The sequence below is a fragment of the Seriola aureovittata genome, chromosome 9, assembly GCF_021018895.1.
Source record: "Seriola aureovittata isolate HTS-2021-v1 ecotype China chromosome 9, ASM2101889v1, whole genome shotgun sequence".
Classification (NCBI taxonomy): Eukaryota; Metazoa; Chordata; class Actinopteri; order Carangiformes; family Carangidae; genus Seriola; species Seriola aureovittata.
Genome location: NC_079372.1, coordinates 13,468,335 through 13,485,569, shown reverse-complemented (window position 1 = coordinate 13,485,569; position 17,235 = coordinate 13,468,335). Strand labels below are relative to the sequence as shown.

Genomic DNA, 17,235 nt, shown 5'->3' with positions numbered 1-17,235 from the left:
ACTGGCAAATTTAGTCGATTTGGCGCACCAACAGTATTAATAAGGATAATGGGAGACATGCGAAGAACTAGGAAGCATCCCTGTTTCTGTCTCAAAAGATTTTTGTGCCAAGTGTCCCCAAAGCAAAAGTCATATGGATTCAAGTCATTTCCACTGCCTCATTTTACTGTGTGCCATTATTCTTTTGAATTGGTTTTTACCACAAGAGAAATGAAGAAGGTGTGTGTGGCTACTGGACAATTCTCCCTTTTTTTAGTGGGCCTAGGAGGGAAGTTGGGAGCTGCAGTGGGAAGCCCAGATAAAGCCCAGTCTATAAATGGAAGTCAAAATGCAACAAATGTTTCTCAGTCCGTTTTCTTGGGGTCATTTCCACCTTCCCCTTCGCAATAAAGAAGGAAACCCCTGTGGAGACGCCTCAGCATGACAACTGTGCAACATGTGGCAACAAGTGGTAAATTAAATTACGGAAGCTGTCGATAATGCACAGCTTTCTAACAGGCCGCGTATACATTTGCTCCCTATGCAACTGTTCCAAAATTAGCCCCTCAAATCAAGCTGCTGGATTGAAATGGTGATAGCGGGGTCAGCATGAAAGGCAGACTGAGCGCTTAACTGCTGCTGAGTGATTTGGCAATTGTGAGACGTAAAAGAGGAAAACTAATTACTGTGGGCTTAAAGGAAAACCATGGGTAAAGTGGATGCTCCCAATGCTGGGGGTAAGGCGTTCATGTGGGAAGGCTTTGGTTTGGTCGCTAATAACAAGATAACAACCCCCATTAAGCCATTATGTTGGGGAGAGGATCACTGCTTTAATCTACTGTGCTGGATTTAAAAAAAAAAAGAAAAAGAAAAACCCATAAAATAACTAAAATGGATATCCGGTTCAAGCACTTACCTACCGTGCATGGCAACATCAAAAGCTAAATGCTCGCATTTATATTAAAGGCGTGAGCAGTAATTTCATTTGTATCTAGTGTGACTTTATTATTATTATTATTATACCATGAAGCTTTTTATATAGTTCATGTTTACCTTATCTTATATAATTACCTGACTCTCCTGAATGAATTAGAATTGTAGTAACTAAACCCTATGCAGTTCTTCCTGTGTCTATGCTACCACTCAATCACTATTGAGAGCAGAAGGTCAGGAGTTATAACCATGGTAACCATTCTTTAAAATATCACACACAGATTGGTATTTACTCCTTCACAATCAGGTAATTCAAAAGGGAAGAGCTAGCTGTGTGAGCTCCAAGGCAAAGAAAAAAAATATTGAATAACAAAGCAGGCTCCAGGAGAAGAGAGAAGACAATGGAAACAGTAATCGATTTACTGTCTTTACAGAGCAAGCAACTGACTGTTGTCTAACAGACAGCCTATAAGTTTGAATAAAAATGGAAAATACAAACTTTTTTGCTTTGGGCATTGCGTGTATCAGTAATCTGATCTTAATTTCACAGTTGACTTGGAGCAGGGACAGGAGGGAAAGCATGCATGGTGTCACCTCCTCTCAGAAACAGGGGTTTGTTTAGTGCCCTCTCACATCTGGCCTCGCAATCTGGTGATATCAGCCACTGCATCTATAAATCAGCTATACCACTGCTACTGAAAACACATACAGCCAAAAAGAAACTCTATTTCACAGCTATGCAGCTAGTTTGATTATAACTTACCAATGCTACTCACCCAGGCGGCCATGAAATTGTGAAATGTTTTTTTTTTCCTCCCGATTTTAACTAGCAGACAAAAAGGTACCAGTATAAAACTGTGCTTCAAGAGAGTCGTGTGAAATCAGATATACATTTGCTTGGATGGACAAAAAAATTAAATGTTTGATTTGCTGCAAAAGTAAAGGCTAGACTACTAAAGAGGAGAGGAGTTAAATGTTGAAGGTCATGTGATATTGAAAGCCAATGCAGTGTAGCATCCAGCGCGCATCCACTAGCATCCACTCCATTACAACATTAGCAACTAATGTTTTGACATTTGTCTTCATTATTATCAATGAACAGAGGCGATTGAGCCACCAGCATGCTCCATTACCTTCCTTCATTGCACAGTTGCACAGTTGAAATCACACATTAGGGTGGATCCAACATGAAATGACAAGTTACGGGGGCTAAGGACGCACCAGCTGATTATTTAGGTGGTGGAGGGTGAGAAGGTTGGGTGATGGGATGGTGGGGTGGAGCTGAGGCAGGCATGGGAGTTAGGGAATTGGTAGAGAACTGTATTGGCATTAAAGTCGGGGGAGCGTGGGGGCACAGAGCAGCACAGCACACCTTAAGAAGAGAAGCTCATTTCAATCGGTATAATTAGCCTGTGGTAATGAAATAAGTCAGAAGCACTGCCACCTTCACTTAAGAGAAAATCGATCTGCGTTTGAGGGAGTTTATTAAAGCTTAGGAATAATGGGGAGATAGGATAGAAGGGGTGGAGGAGATGGGGGGGGGGAGGTTGAGCCCACATCAACAGCTAATCACATAAGAGGAGGTGGTAGCATTGGGGTAAAAGCTTGACAAGAAGCAGAAAGGAGATCAGTTGAAGTTTGTCAAAGGAGATGTGTTCGAGGTCTCTGCTATTTCACAGCAAGAAGCCAGGGGATGCTAGAGCTATGCACACTATGAGACCTACAGCTTAAATTAGGATGACATCACTCTGTGGGAGAATAGAGTCAATCAAAACCTGGTCTAACTGAGGATTCTGATTAATAGACAAGCCACCGGACATCCTCATTAGAGTGGTTACAAAGATCCCCACGGAAGTTTGGCCATGGCTAGGAACTGGTGAACAACTTGAGCTTGGTAAGAGCAGGGTGTGGTGAGATAATCACTGATGGACATCTCTCCTCAAGTGCCCCAAATGCATGCTGGTTGCTGGGGGTGCTGCTTGCTCATTTATCCAGCCGTCTGGCCAACTCACCTGGAGTGATGGGGGAGACGTCAGGAAGGCAGGCTGCTATTTCACGGCCTGTTAAGCGCTAATGCCGCAACATGCCCTGCGCTCCAATTTTAGGGAACAGGGAGCATTACCGCCCAACTCAAGGTTCTGTCCGTCTGGACTGTGGACTTGGAGGGTAGTGGAGGAAAGGGGGGGTGGGGAAAGAAAGGGCAGAAAGGATAAAGAGAGGTGGGAGTAGAATAGGACAATGAAAAATCTAGTGAAAGAATTAAAAGAGAGAGAAATGACAGACAGAGAGGGAGGATGAGAGAAAGATACATAGAGAGTAAAAGGTAGAGACAGAGAGAGGGAGGGAGAAAGAGAGTAGAGCTTTGGTTTACATGGGTTGCTGAGCCAGCACTGCAGAGCAGACAGGACAGCAGCAGCACACGCTGACATCTACTCCTGCCACGCAAGGCTGCCTCTCGCAGGCCCCAGAAGGCCTCTTGCTCCCGGACTCGCAGCCTCTCCCTCGCTGGAGCCACTGAACATCACGAGCCTGAACCACCCACAACACTTGTCCTCTCTGTGCACCAAACGTGGCCCATGTAATAACCAGAGAACCTCTATTAAGCACTGGATGGCTGGGGAATCAGAGCAGCTAAAGCACAGCTTGAGTGATGTTCAGAATCTTCTGTAAAACAAGCAAGTTTATGCTCAAGTTATGACAACTCTCTGTTCTGCCTTGTGAAGGTATGATATGAATTATGCATTCAAAAGGAAAGGAAAGGAAGATCCACCTTTCCTCTTTCTAAACAGAGTAGTAAGCAGAAACGATTGCTCTTTTCCTCTTCTGTGGCCTCATACTTTCAAAGGTCAAGTCAAAGGTCAAGCCATTTGTATGTGCTTACAGCAGGCATGACTGTGCATGATGGGAACCTATCACAGGCTGGTTACAGCAGTGATGGATCACTTCTCCGTGTCAGTCTTGAGGAGTTGGGCGTTTAAAGGACATGGCTCAGGTCTTCCAAGGCTGCGCGATGCGGGTGTGTACACAAGCACAGAGAAACACACAACACAGTCTCCGCAGCGGACCTCAGCACAGACGGTATGTGCACAGTATTTTTATGTACAGTATGTAAAATAGCAGTTATGGTCCCAGTTGTATGAGCTCCCATGTGGCTTTGTAGTCCTGCATCAGTTGCTGCATGTGTTATCTCTCTCCACTAAACTCACCTTCACACCTGGCACTAGCTCACACAGCAGTTAGCTGTGGTAAATTAGACTGGTTACAACATATAGGAGATCACAGACAAAATCACAGGATGAAGAGTTACACTTCATCACTTCCAAGTTACTGCTGGCAGCTCAGTGAACAGCCATCAGTGTGTGTATATGTGTGTGAGTGTGTGTGTGTGAGTGTGTGTGTGACTCATAATGATTTTGCTTTAGTACACCCTTTATGTTATGTTGTTGCATACTGTTCACTGCACACCACAGGTTTAACGATTCGACAGCTGTGCTGTATCTGGCCCTCTGACTGTGCATTGCTAGTGATGGACATGCAATACTGTAATAATCACCAGCGCATTACTCAATGTTCATGTCAAGTGTGGACTGGAAGGTAAGGAAAATCTCATTCTTCAAAGAGTCAGGGGCTGTATATTAAAGAAAATCAACAAATCAACGACCTTTCTATTTCCAGCTTGTGTTCGGTCTAACATTCAAACGGTGCAGCAGTGCATCATATGGTGCACGTCACATCAGATGTGCCATGGTATAGCAAGTCAACAGGATCAAGCAGTATAATACAGTGCAATATGTAGCATATAAAGTGAAACTGGAGTTCTGCCCTGCATGCAACAGTCTTCTGTGTTTTATTTCACATGATTTGTCACCTGAAGGGCGAATCTCTTCAGCTATGGCTCGCCAGGAAATGCCTTTGTTTAATATAATTTTTATAAAGCTGGGACTGTTGGTCACAGAGGTCTGGATATTTTTAGACTGTAGCAGTATGTTTCTCCTCGTCCACTGTGACAGCTACATGACCACAGAAGAACGTGCTATCACTGGACAGGAGAAGTACTCAAAGATACAATAGCTGTGATGCGCCAATTGAGGAAGTGACTTTAAAGAAAAATGACTTGCTTTTCTGCAGCATTGACCAGCACTGATGCTGGAAAATAGGACAGTGGCATACAGTAAAGGGGGGGGGCATATAGCAGACAGCAGAAACAAAATAGACTTTTCACTTTCGAGTAAATGTTCTGCATTAGATATATTTTTAGTTATATTTTTTGCATCCTTTAGGACTGGACTGGGGGAACTTAGGGGAACAGCTTTTGTAATAACAGTACAAGCCATGTTTACTGTACAATGGCCAACTAATGTAATACTCCTGCTATGTCACACTCAACTGTCCTGGGCCTTTTCTTGGAGGGGTATGTGCCACAAGAGCGGAACCTGAGTAGAGCTGAAGTCAAACACATGGAAAACAACACGGCTTGGTGTGACAGCCAAAAAAGACCCATCAGTAAAGGTAAACTCACCCCAAAACACAAGGTCATAGTTGCCGAGAGAAATTGGCAACTATGACCCTATCCTGTTGTCAAACAAAAAAGATACTTGGGCAGTTGCCACTTGGCTCTAATGGACTCAACGTGTATGCCAGCGACAAAAGGTTTTAGCAAGAAATGCCAGTCCTGCCTTTTTTGTAAGAAACCAAAGAGGGCAAAATCACTTCTGGAACTCTGTCTGTACAGGTATAAGCGTATTCTGTGAGGATTGACAAAGTCAGAGCCTGCACACTAAACACTACTGAGCATATTGTGTATTCACATGTTCATACTAAAATAAGTTAGCTGACTAAATCCTCTGTAAAGCCAGGACTGTCAGAAACTAGGAAAATATGGAACGGTCCAAAAGGTTGGCTGTGCGTACTCCCAACAAGTTATCAGACCACTGCAGGGCCAGAGATGACACCGAGCTGGCTCTGCGAAGGAAGAGGCCATTTTCTTGGAGTGACAAATATCTGGAGGAGTACAAACAGAGAGCAGAGCCCCTGTTGGGAGAATGCCTGAGCTTTGTCTTTGTCACACTGTGTGACACAGACTCACAGCACCACTCCCTGAGGTGTGTGGTTATGTGTATATGTGTGTGAATGGAGCAAATGTCTGTTTGTGTGTTTATGAGTCTGTATGTGCGCACACACACACACACAAATGGAAGACCACAATCTCCCGCCCTCACGTCTCTGCCTCTACTCTATCTCAGCTCCCGTGCTTCTGGCATCAGTGCTTGTGGCTAAACATGTGAAAGAGACCAGAAGCCAAACTTTAACACAATTGAAAACATAGGAAGTGAAGGAGTGTGGGACTGAGACTTGCCTAGTCTCATATATGGGACTGCTGATACATCAGTCAGGGTGCCAACACCACAGGTTGAACAAGATTGAGCTTGGGTGAGCCAAGAACAGATACTACTGGGCTTTTATGGCAGCGGCTGGTATAGGGAACGACTTGAAGTGAGGTGAGGGAACGCTAGCTCCACAGTACTGCTTTGAGCCAGCAAGATTAATGTAGGCTCTCTGGAGCAAAGGCAACATCCAGAGCCTTAATAAGGTACAAACAATCGGTTCCACTCCACTGGCTTCCCAGGGAAAACTATTGTTGTGCCGCATTGTTTCTTGGTGAAGCTCCTTGGAGACACGGGCCGACTGCAGCATGTGACTGTCTCCATTACAGCCAAGGGAGAACTCACTGTAGACCTGTGTTTGTCTGTGTCAGGGTGAAGGTTGGCTCTCGCCCGCCCCATTCCCGACCCCCACCCCACCCCACTCCACCCCGCCTCCTTCCCCATTTGCTCCATTCAAATCCAAACTCTCGTCAGCCCACTCACCTCAACTCCCTGCACTTTCAACTTCATGTGATCCTCCCGTGTGGTCTTCCCGTCTTTCCTCTTCTTCCAGCAGTAGCCATCCTTCCTGTACTTCACCTTCTTCCTATTGTACAGTATCATCGACCCATTCTGCGGCCTGGATCCGCGGAGACAGGACAGAGAGGGGGGAGAGCAAAAAGACAGAAAGATGAGATGAGATGAGAAGAATTCTCAGGCAAAGCTGCAGCACAGCTCGGGGACTCATTTTAGAGATGTACAAAGAGGCCCGACACAAGTCTGCGCTGGAAGAAAATGCACCAGTGACTTAGATGACAAGACTTCTTTATGGTGTTTTTCAGCATTGGTATGCACAGTTTGACAATGAACAAAGCACCCTTCAACATACATTTCTCCCAATGAGAAGTGTGTGTGCTGCAAGCAGCTAAAGTGACACTTCTTCTCACAGAGTAAATTACATAAAGGCCAGTGTGAAAGGAAAGCAGCGTGGAGGTGGTGGTGTGTGTGTGTGTGTGTGAGGTGGGGGGGGGGGGGGGGGGGGGGGGGGCCTCTTCCTTCCTTGTCTCTCATTCATCCAACTTAAATGAGTAGTGGTGTTGGAAGTCCCTGGGGGGGGGGGGGGGGGGGGGGGGAGATCCTCCCTCACACTCTATTCATAATTCATTCTCCCTCCACCAGACCACAGCCTGTAGGCTCATAATGATATAATGTAACTATTTGATGATAATCTGCCTTTCCACTTCGATTTGTAACAGAGGCATTTGGTGCTCAGTGTTAAACATTAACAGAAAGTGCAGAATGAAACATTTATGACTTATTCAACAATTAGTTAGCAGTTAAACATAGTGTGTGTGTGTGTGTGTGTATATTTGTATTTGCGTGTATTGTGGAGGGGCTATGTATCATTATACACATGCCACACTATGCATCAGTTTCCCATGCACTCTTGCCACACACACACACGCACACATTACACACATCTGCTATGATTTGGAGCTCTCCCAAATGAGAACAGGTTTGCCTCGGTGTTTGGTGCCTCACAGTGAATGAGTGGGAAAGCCACCTGCCCAAGCTGTTGAGGAGGCAGTGTAACTGTTGAGGGCGGCTTAACCATCCAGTCAGCTGGTGAACCTCGTTAGCCTTGTGCTCACTGCTCACACGCATAGGCACACAGCAAACACAATGACACAAACATATAAAACTACAAACAGAAAAGAACAGAAAAAAAACTCTCATCAAAGCAAAGTACAAAAGTTGGGTTGATTTGTGTCTTCTCTAGCAATATCCAAAATAAGAAAACCCAACGGTTGTTTTGCATTGTTTTGTTGTTTATTGTTAAATTTTTTTTTTTTCCACAAGGTTTATTTATAACGCTGCATGCATCATTTTGCAGGGCTGCCTTTGGGGGCCAGGGCGCGTGTTTATCTTGGTATCACTCATCAATCATTTTCCCGGCCGGATCTCAGGGGCCAGTGGGGGGAGGGAGGAGGAGGGGGAGGTGGGGTCCCTGCAGTCCCCCCTCCGTGGCCCCTGACAGCACCTTCTAATGAGAGACGCCACTCACACACTGACGCGCTCAATCCTCGCCGAGCTCCCTTCTTCCCTTTCCTCCTCCCTTCCTCTCTCTACAGCCCCCTCTTCTTGCCGTCAGTCAACTCAAGCTGTGCACCAGGGAACGTCTTTGTCTCCTCCCTCGCTCCAGCTCCTCTTCTGCTCTCTCTCTGTCTCTCTCTCTGTCTCTCTTTCTCTCTCTCCCTCCCTCCCTCTTGTTTCATCTGTCTCAGGATCCCTTCTCCGCTCTCCCACACCTCCCTCTTTCCTGCTGTCTTCTCCTCTCTCGCTGCCCTCTCTTGTTTCGCACTCAGCATACTTTGCAGAAAACAACTATTAAACAGACATTTTTATTGGTCAGTTTGAGAAGTGGAGCTGCTCAATGGCTGCATGCGATATACACAGAGTATAAATTGTGTTCTCGTTTACAACATCCGTAATGTCACCCATCGTGGAGGCGTGATCATAAATGGCACTCATGGACTAAGAACTTTGCAGATTGCTGCAATCTCAACATGTACTTCTGCAGATTTGCATCCCAAATGTCATTTGAAGGACACTCATTTGACATGCCAACATCAGCACTTGGTATCAATCAAACACTGGAATGGCCCTCTCCAACAGTGTGATCCTATTATTTGTTTCGATATCATTCTGGGTTTTGTCCTTCAGAAGGAGTGTGTGCTTCTTAAAATGTAGCCCTGCGTGAGACAAAAAGATGGGCACGGATGAGATAAGGCAGAAAATCAAATGACACAGGGCTATCTGATCTCCTCCAGAGCACTGGAAATTGGGGTGAGCCTTCGGTGTCAGAGGCTCCACGCCGTATTTATCGGCTTGGCGCAAAAACTTATTCACTCAGCTATTTTTGAGAGACTGTTAGGTAGATGCTATTTTCAATTCAAGGCACTTTGGACCCAGAGGAGAGAGCCTAGGCACCCACTCTGGAGTAGGTCTGAGGCAGAGACCAATCTAAAATGCATGCTTAGGTAACATAATGTGTCTCCTCTCCCTCCTGCTGTCTCGCTCTCTCTCTTCCTCCCACTCATCTCCTACCACTGTATACTTAGGCGTTTCAATTAATCTTATCAGAATTATACATATTTATATATGAGGGGAAAAGCTAACTGCTCTGTTATCAAAGAAGCGTGACAGGAGGCCCTCTGTCTCAGATGCCTAAATGTGGCAGATTAATATGGAAATACAGGCTTCTGACAAAGTGCACACATGCTCCAGAGCCGCCTTTCTCCTCTTTGGAGTTTGCAGCGATAATAAGCTTTACCCTCAGGGTGGTGTTAGGCCTTGTCCAGTCCTTTAGGAATCATTCATTTACCCAGGTAATGGCATTCGCTCAATCAGATTTGTTCATTTGAAAAAGTCAGGGGAGGGTGGAGGGTTTATGAGGATGGTGACGTGTTTAGAATGGGTAACAAAGCCAAAGCAGGGCAGCCCTGGCCCACAGACAGGCGCACCACCGCTCACACGCTCAGCTTCACTGTCTACAGGCCTAAAGGCGCCAACAGAGAAAGGAGGAAAGAGCTAAAATGGGCAGACAGAGAGAAACAAATCTGAGTGAGTGTTAGAGAATCTCCTCTTCCAGCAGGGATCAGCGGGGAGAATCCACAGTTCCGATGTATCATCTTAAAACCCGAAAATGTTCTGAGAAAACACACTGATGGAACGCTGAAATGTTCTGATCTGACTAAACAATGTATTTATGAGAAACACAAACAGTATTATTGTGTAAGTACATACAAGTCTGTGGAAACTATTAGTAAAACAAAAAAAACAAACACTCAATATATTACTTATAATACATGAAATAAGCTGTTAGTGTATTACCACACTCAAAACTACTCAACTGTATCAAGTGTACTCAAGTGTAAGACAAGCATACAACAGTTTAATTGGCATGCCAGCTCATAATGGTAAGAATTCTGTGTTGCTGGATGTATTCTTATCAAAAGGGTTACAGATAATGAAATATTTCAGTCTTAGTGAACCAATGTAGCAGTAATAGCTGGGCTGTAGTCCCCCCCCCCCCCCCCCCCCATGATGCCCTGGGTTTGATTAATACCATACATGCTGTTTTTCTTCCCAGCAAGCTCAACTGGCAACTGGCAATGCAGTGAGGAGGAGAGGAGAGGAGAGGAGAGAAGAGGAGAGGAGAGGAGAGGCTTTGAAGATCGGAGGGTGAGCTGGTTGGGGCCTGAAGTGGCACAGGAGGGAGGCAACACCTGCTGTTCTCAATTACCCATCAGAGCCTTCAGCCATCACAGCCTTTACCCCACTGTGTCAACAACCACACTCACACCTACTACTCATCCAAACACATCCCCACACACACACACACACACACACACACACACACACACACAAACACACAAACACACACACACACACACACACACACATACAACACACACATACAACACACACATACACACACACACACACACACACACACACACACACACACACACACACACACACACCTAAATTTTGTGTGTCACATACACTGACCCTATTAAGTATAAATATGAGGCACAAATATGCCCCTGGGCACTCACGTACATGCACACACCAAGTTTCTAGTAACCCTGTTGCTCCATCTAGGGATAACATTAATAGCAAGCACATGACAGAACATCAATAACAGACTGATGCTGGTCATTACTGGTTCTGTCAATCACAGGTAAAACATAGGTCACATGTGTTAAAACAATGTGCGCACCAACACACACACACACACACATCTGGAGCTGTCGACACTGAGCAGAGGTGTTTCTATGTGTAATGTAATTATACTTCAAGCAACAGCAGCTTTATTAGATGGCACACCGTCTCTGAGCTGGATGTGTGAGCAGAAAGGTGCTGGCTCCGCGTTGGGAGCTCCGTATCTGAACGCATCACGTGCAATTGATGACTCGCAGATAAGCCGCTCCCTTCAACCCTGCCAAAGAATGCATCAGGAAGTGGGGCGTTCGCTAAAACTACTTTAAATGTAAATCTGCCACGGCCTCAGTATTGAGATTCATCGTCTGCACTGCTCTGAACCCCTCCAACTCCCCCGCTAGTGTTCGTATGTTGAGACGCCGCAGGTCGCGCTCCTCTTTGACTGCCAATGAGGCCTCGGCGCTTGGTCACTGTGATGCCCACAGTTCTCTCTGCTCTAGTCCTGAGTGGCCACAGCCTTCAACCAAGAATGCTTAATTATATATGATAATTATGGGAGTAAGGGGCATTGTTGTGGGTCAGTCAGCTGGAACAAGTTACGCAACATCTTTTAAATCATATTGCATCATCTCTCCTTCTCCCTACTATGTTAATAATTTATTTCTCTCATATGAACCGTCTATGACAGCTGAAATGCCAAAACAGTAGTAAAGATAATTAAGAGAGAAAACAGTCAAAGCAGCTGACAAGAATTAGACTGAAGTGAATCATGAAGTTAAGTTTGCCAAACATGATATCATGTACTGATCTCCAAGGCTGTACAGATGGAGCACAATGTTTGTTTACCCGATGTGTTCAACTAAATACAACAGTAATGATGAGAGGGTAGCCGGGCCCCTGGAGTTGTAATTCAGGAAAGGGAGATAGATCGTGTGCCTCCCCTCTTTCTCTCTATCTATACTGCTGGTGATTGCCACAGAACTCAGGCCCTGGCCCACTGCCTTCCAGCACAAAACAGATGTTCCCCCCGCACTTATCTCAATGAAAAAATCACAGACAATTTACAAAGAATATAAATTACGGTTGTAGCTACACATCAGTGTCTCTGTCCCTATAAGACCTTGTAAAGAGGATAAGGGTGAATTGGTGTGGGAGGGTGGGTGGATTGTTGGGGGACAACATAAGGCGGATGGAAGCAGTAGGGGAGGAGGGTGGTGTTGCTCTTATCTGGTCCACAGCAGCCCGGCAGAATGAGAGGGAGGCTGGTGACTGGCGGTGATGCTGCACTGATAGCACTAAGCCGGTTTCATGCACATTTCAGGGAGGCTGCCATCACTACTCAGACTTAAAACTCTCAGCCTCTGCCAGTGGATGAGGTTGGGACATTATTTACAAATAGCCATGTCATACACTGGTTATACTGCTCCATTCCCTGTGTCAACACATACACACACGTAGCGGTAAGGGCTAATGTGCAGCTTTGATGTACAGCTTAGGTGACACGGAGTTTGAATTTCAGTGCTTGTAAGGTTTTGGCTGTCAAGACATTTCTTATTCATTTGAAATACATTCCATTGCTGTATGTTTGTGTTAGAGCACATATAATATGTTTAACTGGGTTGAAATGTTGATGACTTTCAACCATTCGCTCAAAAGGCTTCCACGTCATATTTGTGTTGAATGCTATTTTCAGCCTTTAGTCAGTGTGCATATGTTTACTTGGAAATAGCAACTACAGAGACGATGATTCATACCTCACATCCTTGCCGCTAATCTTCCCAAATCATTCACGGTGTGTCTCAGAACGCTGTAAATAAAGGTGCTATCAGAACGAAGCTTCTCTATAGCCTGGGTCCTGCTGACAACTACATGCTGTGTGCATGTGTAGACTTAAGTCCTGCAGCACTGCCTTATTATGACACTTTGTAAAGAGGATGCTTTTGTACTTTTAATAATGCATGCAGGGCAGCAGGGAATTGCACACAGCTTTATTGTATGTCATGGGATAGAATTGCTGTTTTAGCAACTTACATTCTCCCATGGTAAGAAAATACTAATGCAATTAAATCTAAGTCGAAGTAAGACTGCGGCAAGAAAAGGTCAGGTTTTCATTATTAGTAACTACAAGCTTGCTTTCTATTAAAACAAGAAGCAGGAGAATTCAGCCACCAAGGTAATGATGTGGTCATGTATTTTCAAGAGCCCAATTCAGAAATGGGTGGAAGATATTTATTTCTCTTTACTGGTATGCAATTAATGCTACATTCAACAAGTAACATGGACTTGTGTCATTGACAGTTTTTAAGATAAAAGTGTAAAAAGCAGCAAGGAAATAAAAAGAAAGGACAGTTCACAGGAAGAATAGTAAAAGACAGAGGATCAAATCCTGGATTAACTGTAAAACCTTGAAACAATAAGCCTGTCTGTAGTGGAAAAGGTTTATATGAATTTGCACTTCATTATTATTATTAGTGTTTATCAGTATAAAACACATACTGCATGTTTCGTAAACACGCCACACTCCACAAGGGAATCACAAGAAGACCTTGAAGTCCATCTAAAGTGAAGGTAGATGCCTGTCTCTCCAGAGACAAGGACAGAGACAGGATCGGACAAGGACAGGCTCTCCTCCCCATCATGCCTCATGCCAGACTGGGCTTATGGATCACCTGGACATGGTCCTCCTTGTCTCTCCTCCAGAGCAGTTCAGTGAAATTCCGGTGCCACTGACCTTCCCCTATTGATCCCCCAGTGACGGAGCACAGCTAAGGCCAGATATTGAACCACTTATGATTAATTCACAAATCCTGCCTTGTCCACAAAAAAGGTAAAAGAACAAAGCACCAGCAGTAGAAACAACTGAAAAGAGAGAAGGATAAAGAGCCAGAGAGGTCAAAAAAACCTCCACTTTTTAAAGTGAGACAGAACTACAGAGTTAGAAGTGCTGCTTTACAAGCTGAGCAAGCTATAAAGCACTTCTCAGAGTCCCTTCTGTCACAAAAAACGACAGCACAGTGATAGAGGGGGGCGGGTGGGGTTGAAAAGAGGGAGTGATGAAAAAAGGAGAGAGAAAAGGGAGAGACAGACAGGAAAATAGAGAGAAATAAAAGAAGAAGCTATTCTTCCTCTCCCTTCTCCTATCCCTTGGTCCTATTTTAGTCATGAGGATAGACCAGTGAGGGCGAGAGGTTGAAATTGAGCTGTAACTCTATCTGTGTGCTGGAGCGAATCAGAAAGTCTATCCCACCTTTCACCTGGGAATCACAGCTCTCTCTGTGCCCTGTCTGGTCACCATACCAACCACAGCCAGGCATCATGGGATTAATTGGAGCCCAGGGCTCAGCCGCAGCTCAGGCACAGATAGAGAGTGAGGGCGAGAAGGACGGACATCAGCCATGGTCAAGTGATCGTGGCCATGCAGATCAAATCGAATTTCAGGCATTGCTTGCATTACAGAGCTTATACGGTCTTGAGGTAACACTAAACATAGTGGAGACCAAGCCACCTCCGCAGTAATGCTCGGATTGGATTCCAGAATGAAGTTCACGGTATAGCACTGACTTTCTTCTCTGATCCCTGTGTGTGTTGTGAGGATTTTAGACAAACACTGACACACTGTGATTCGCCTCCATAAACACAACCCATGCCAGAATGTTGAGTACACAGAGCATCAACAGAGGGGAGCCCAAAGTGTCATTTATAGCCCTGATATGAGATAAAAGGGAAAATGACAGGTGCAGATGAGTCAATAAAGAGTCACGTTGCTCAGAAAATTCAGTGGTCAAACAAAATTTTGAATTGAATTGCCTAGTTTTGTTTGTTTCTTTTAGAAACTTGACTAGGGATTACTGTTGACTAATTGGAAAGCATTGTCCACAAGACTGAAACCACATAAAGATAATAAGAATCTATTTACTGGAAAAAAGTAAAGTAGCCAGCAGTTACAATCCTAGAGCCGTAGTAGGTAAGGCTGAGCGGTGGTGTGGTGTTTGTCAGTGAGAATGTTAAGCCAGTATGATGGAACTTCTTTTCAGAAACATTTTAATCAAATAATAATACATGCTGTTTACACTGGTTTCGTTGTTGGCAATTAAAAGTAATACTCGCTGGAGATATTTTCATAAATGCAGGCAATTCTCTGTAATCAGTTAATTTATTGATCATCAAACTCAGCTTTGACCAGCAGTTGCACCGCTGCAGCAGAGCAGTGTGTGGGACAATCAGTACAATCCAACTTTCTACAAAACAGATTAAAGCTGCTCAGCTGGCCAAAAGATCAGGCTGTGGTGGTATTGGGAACCTTCCAGCTGTGAATGTGTGCAACAGTGTCAGAGTGGAGCAAGGCTCAGTGAGTCTACTGTATCCTGGTTAAACAAAGTAGAGAGAAAAATAGACAAAAGAGAAACATAATGGCTCGCTCTGTTTGCTTGTTGATGATTAAAAGTAGAATGATTTTTCTACTCTAAAGTTAAGATGCTGACCACTGACCATAAAACTTTGTATTATAAGCAGATTATTATGGCAATGGATGTAGGAACGCCCATTCAGGCATGGCCTAATACATGGATAATCCTTATGGAACTGCATGAATATGGTAGATTCAGCTGAGCAGTGCTGAACACGAATCTCAGTGGTTGGTTTTCTGGACATGACAACATTTGTCACCGACAATACAGATATGCAAGTAGAGGGTCTGGCATAAAAATTTTTCTAATGTTTGTAAGTCAAAACAAAGTGAATATAAATACAAAACTAAAATGACTTAAAGACTGTAGGGTTTACTTGATATAAAACTGTTTTTCTTTACTTTATGAACCCTGGCATTTTGATTCCTGTTCCTGTCTACTGCTAATGTTAAAGTAAATATCACTTTCTATCAATAAAAAAATAACACTTCGCTTTGCACACAGTCATTTCCTTACTCACCAACATTTCATCACATTATCCAACATATGAATCAGTTATGAATAAAACAATACAATCATATATTCCTGAGAAAAACTCTAATGGAAGGACATCTTTACACTGATGACTAGTCAGCTGTTTGCGGGCATGTGTGAACAATGTGACGTCAGCTCAGAGTACTATGTCAAAATGCGTACCTGCTACGCAAAATGCGTTCAGGTTGCCAGGTCTGTGAGTGTGAATAATCTGCAACCAAAAAAAGAACGGATGGGAGATAGGGAAAATGACTGAAAGGATAGATGAGAATTAGAGGTTGCAGGTAGGATATGATGTTATGGGTGAGGGTGTTAGTCAAGTGGTCTCACAGGTCCAATGCCCTCTTACACTCTATTTCTCTGGGTATATTTGTATATGATGATCTTTGAACTTGGCCCCTGGCACATGTCTGGATCACTCCTCTGTCTCTGATACATCAGCTGAGGCCAGGACCTCTCTCTTTCTCACACACACACACAGACCCACACACACGCAAACACACGCAGCGTGACTGAACAAAGCAGAGAATAAGTCAACTCTTGCTTCTTCCTGGTTATGCACACCAACACTGATAGGCTTTACCCAGATGATAAGGATGATGGACTGCGTGTGTGCCGCTGTGTTTATCTACCGCCGTCCATCTACAGACTCCAAGCGCCATCTACATGCACATGTACACACACCTCTGAATACACTCATAAAGTAGTCAGCAAGGCACACCTCTAATCATGGCCACCCCTGCCTTCTCATTTTCCAAGTTCAGTGGCCCATGGAGCTTCCACACACTAAATCACATCAACACTCTCCTCCATAAATGATCCACACACAAGCGTTCTCTCTGTCTTTTCTTCCTTTCCTCCTTTTATTTCTTTAAAACATGCTCAGACACACACACACGCACATGCACACATATATTATTATACAGACAGAGACACACACAAGCACTGGCGGTACCATAGTGGGCATAGCGTAATAAACCCGACACAGCTTGGGGTGGACTAAACACAGATGCATCGAGCATCTAGCCATACCTTCCAGAAACGGAAGAGGTGTAACCCTCCTATTCCAAAACCATAAAATGTTTATCCTCAGTCTGGCACTGAGCATTACTTTTACACACTTCCTGCAGCAGCTTTTCCAAACTACGGCAGCACGCAGGCCCTGTCACACGGTCCTAGCTGATTGACTATTTCCCCCATATTTGACACACCAGTAAGTCTGCTCATCAGTCACCTCAGCAAGTAGGAGGGGGAGAGGGGGTCAAGGCAACAGCCACAGCATGGCAAAGAGT

The 17,235-nt window shown here is 44.5% G+C and overlaps 1 protein-coding gene across 10 annotated transcripts in view; it reads right to left on the bottom strand.

The window, feature by feature from the left end:
* camta1a (calmodulin binding transcription activator 1a) overlaps nt 1-17,235 on the bottom strand; it is a 284,590-nt gene that overhangs the window by 115,165 nt on the left and 152,190 nt on the right. For all 10 annotated transcript variants that reach the window (XM_056383864.1, XM_056383860.1, XM_056383861.1 and 7 more), the window contains one exon: nt 6,780-6,915. In XM_056383864.1, coding sequence (XP_056239839.1) covers nt 6,780-6,915 — 136 coding nt within the window. The remainder of the gene's footprint in view (nt 1-6,779; nt 6,916-17,235) is intronic.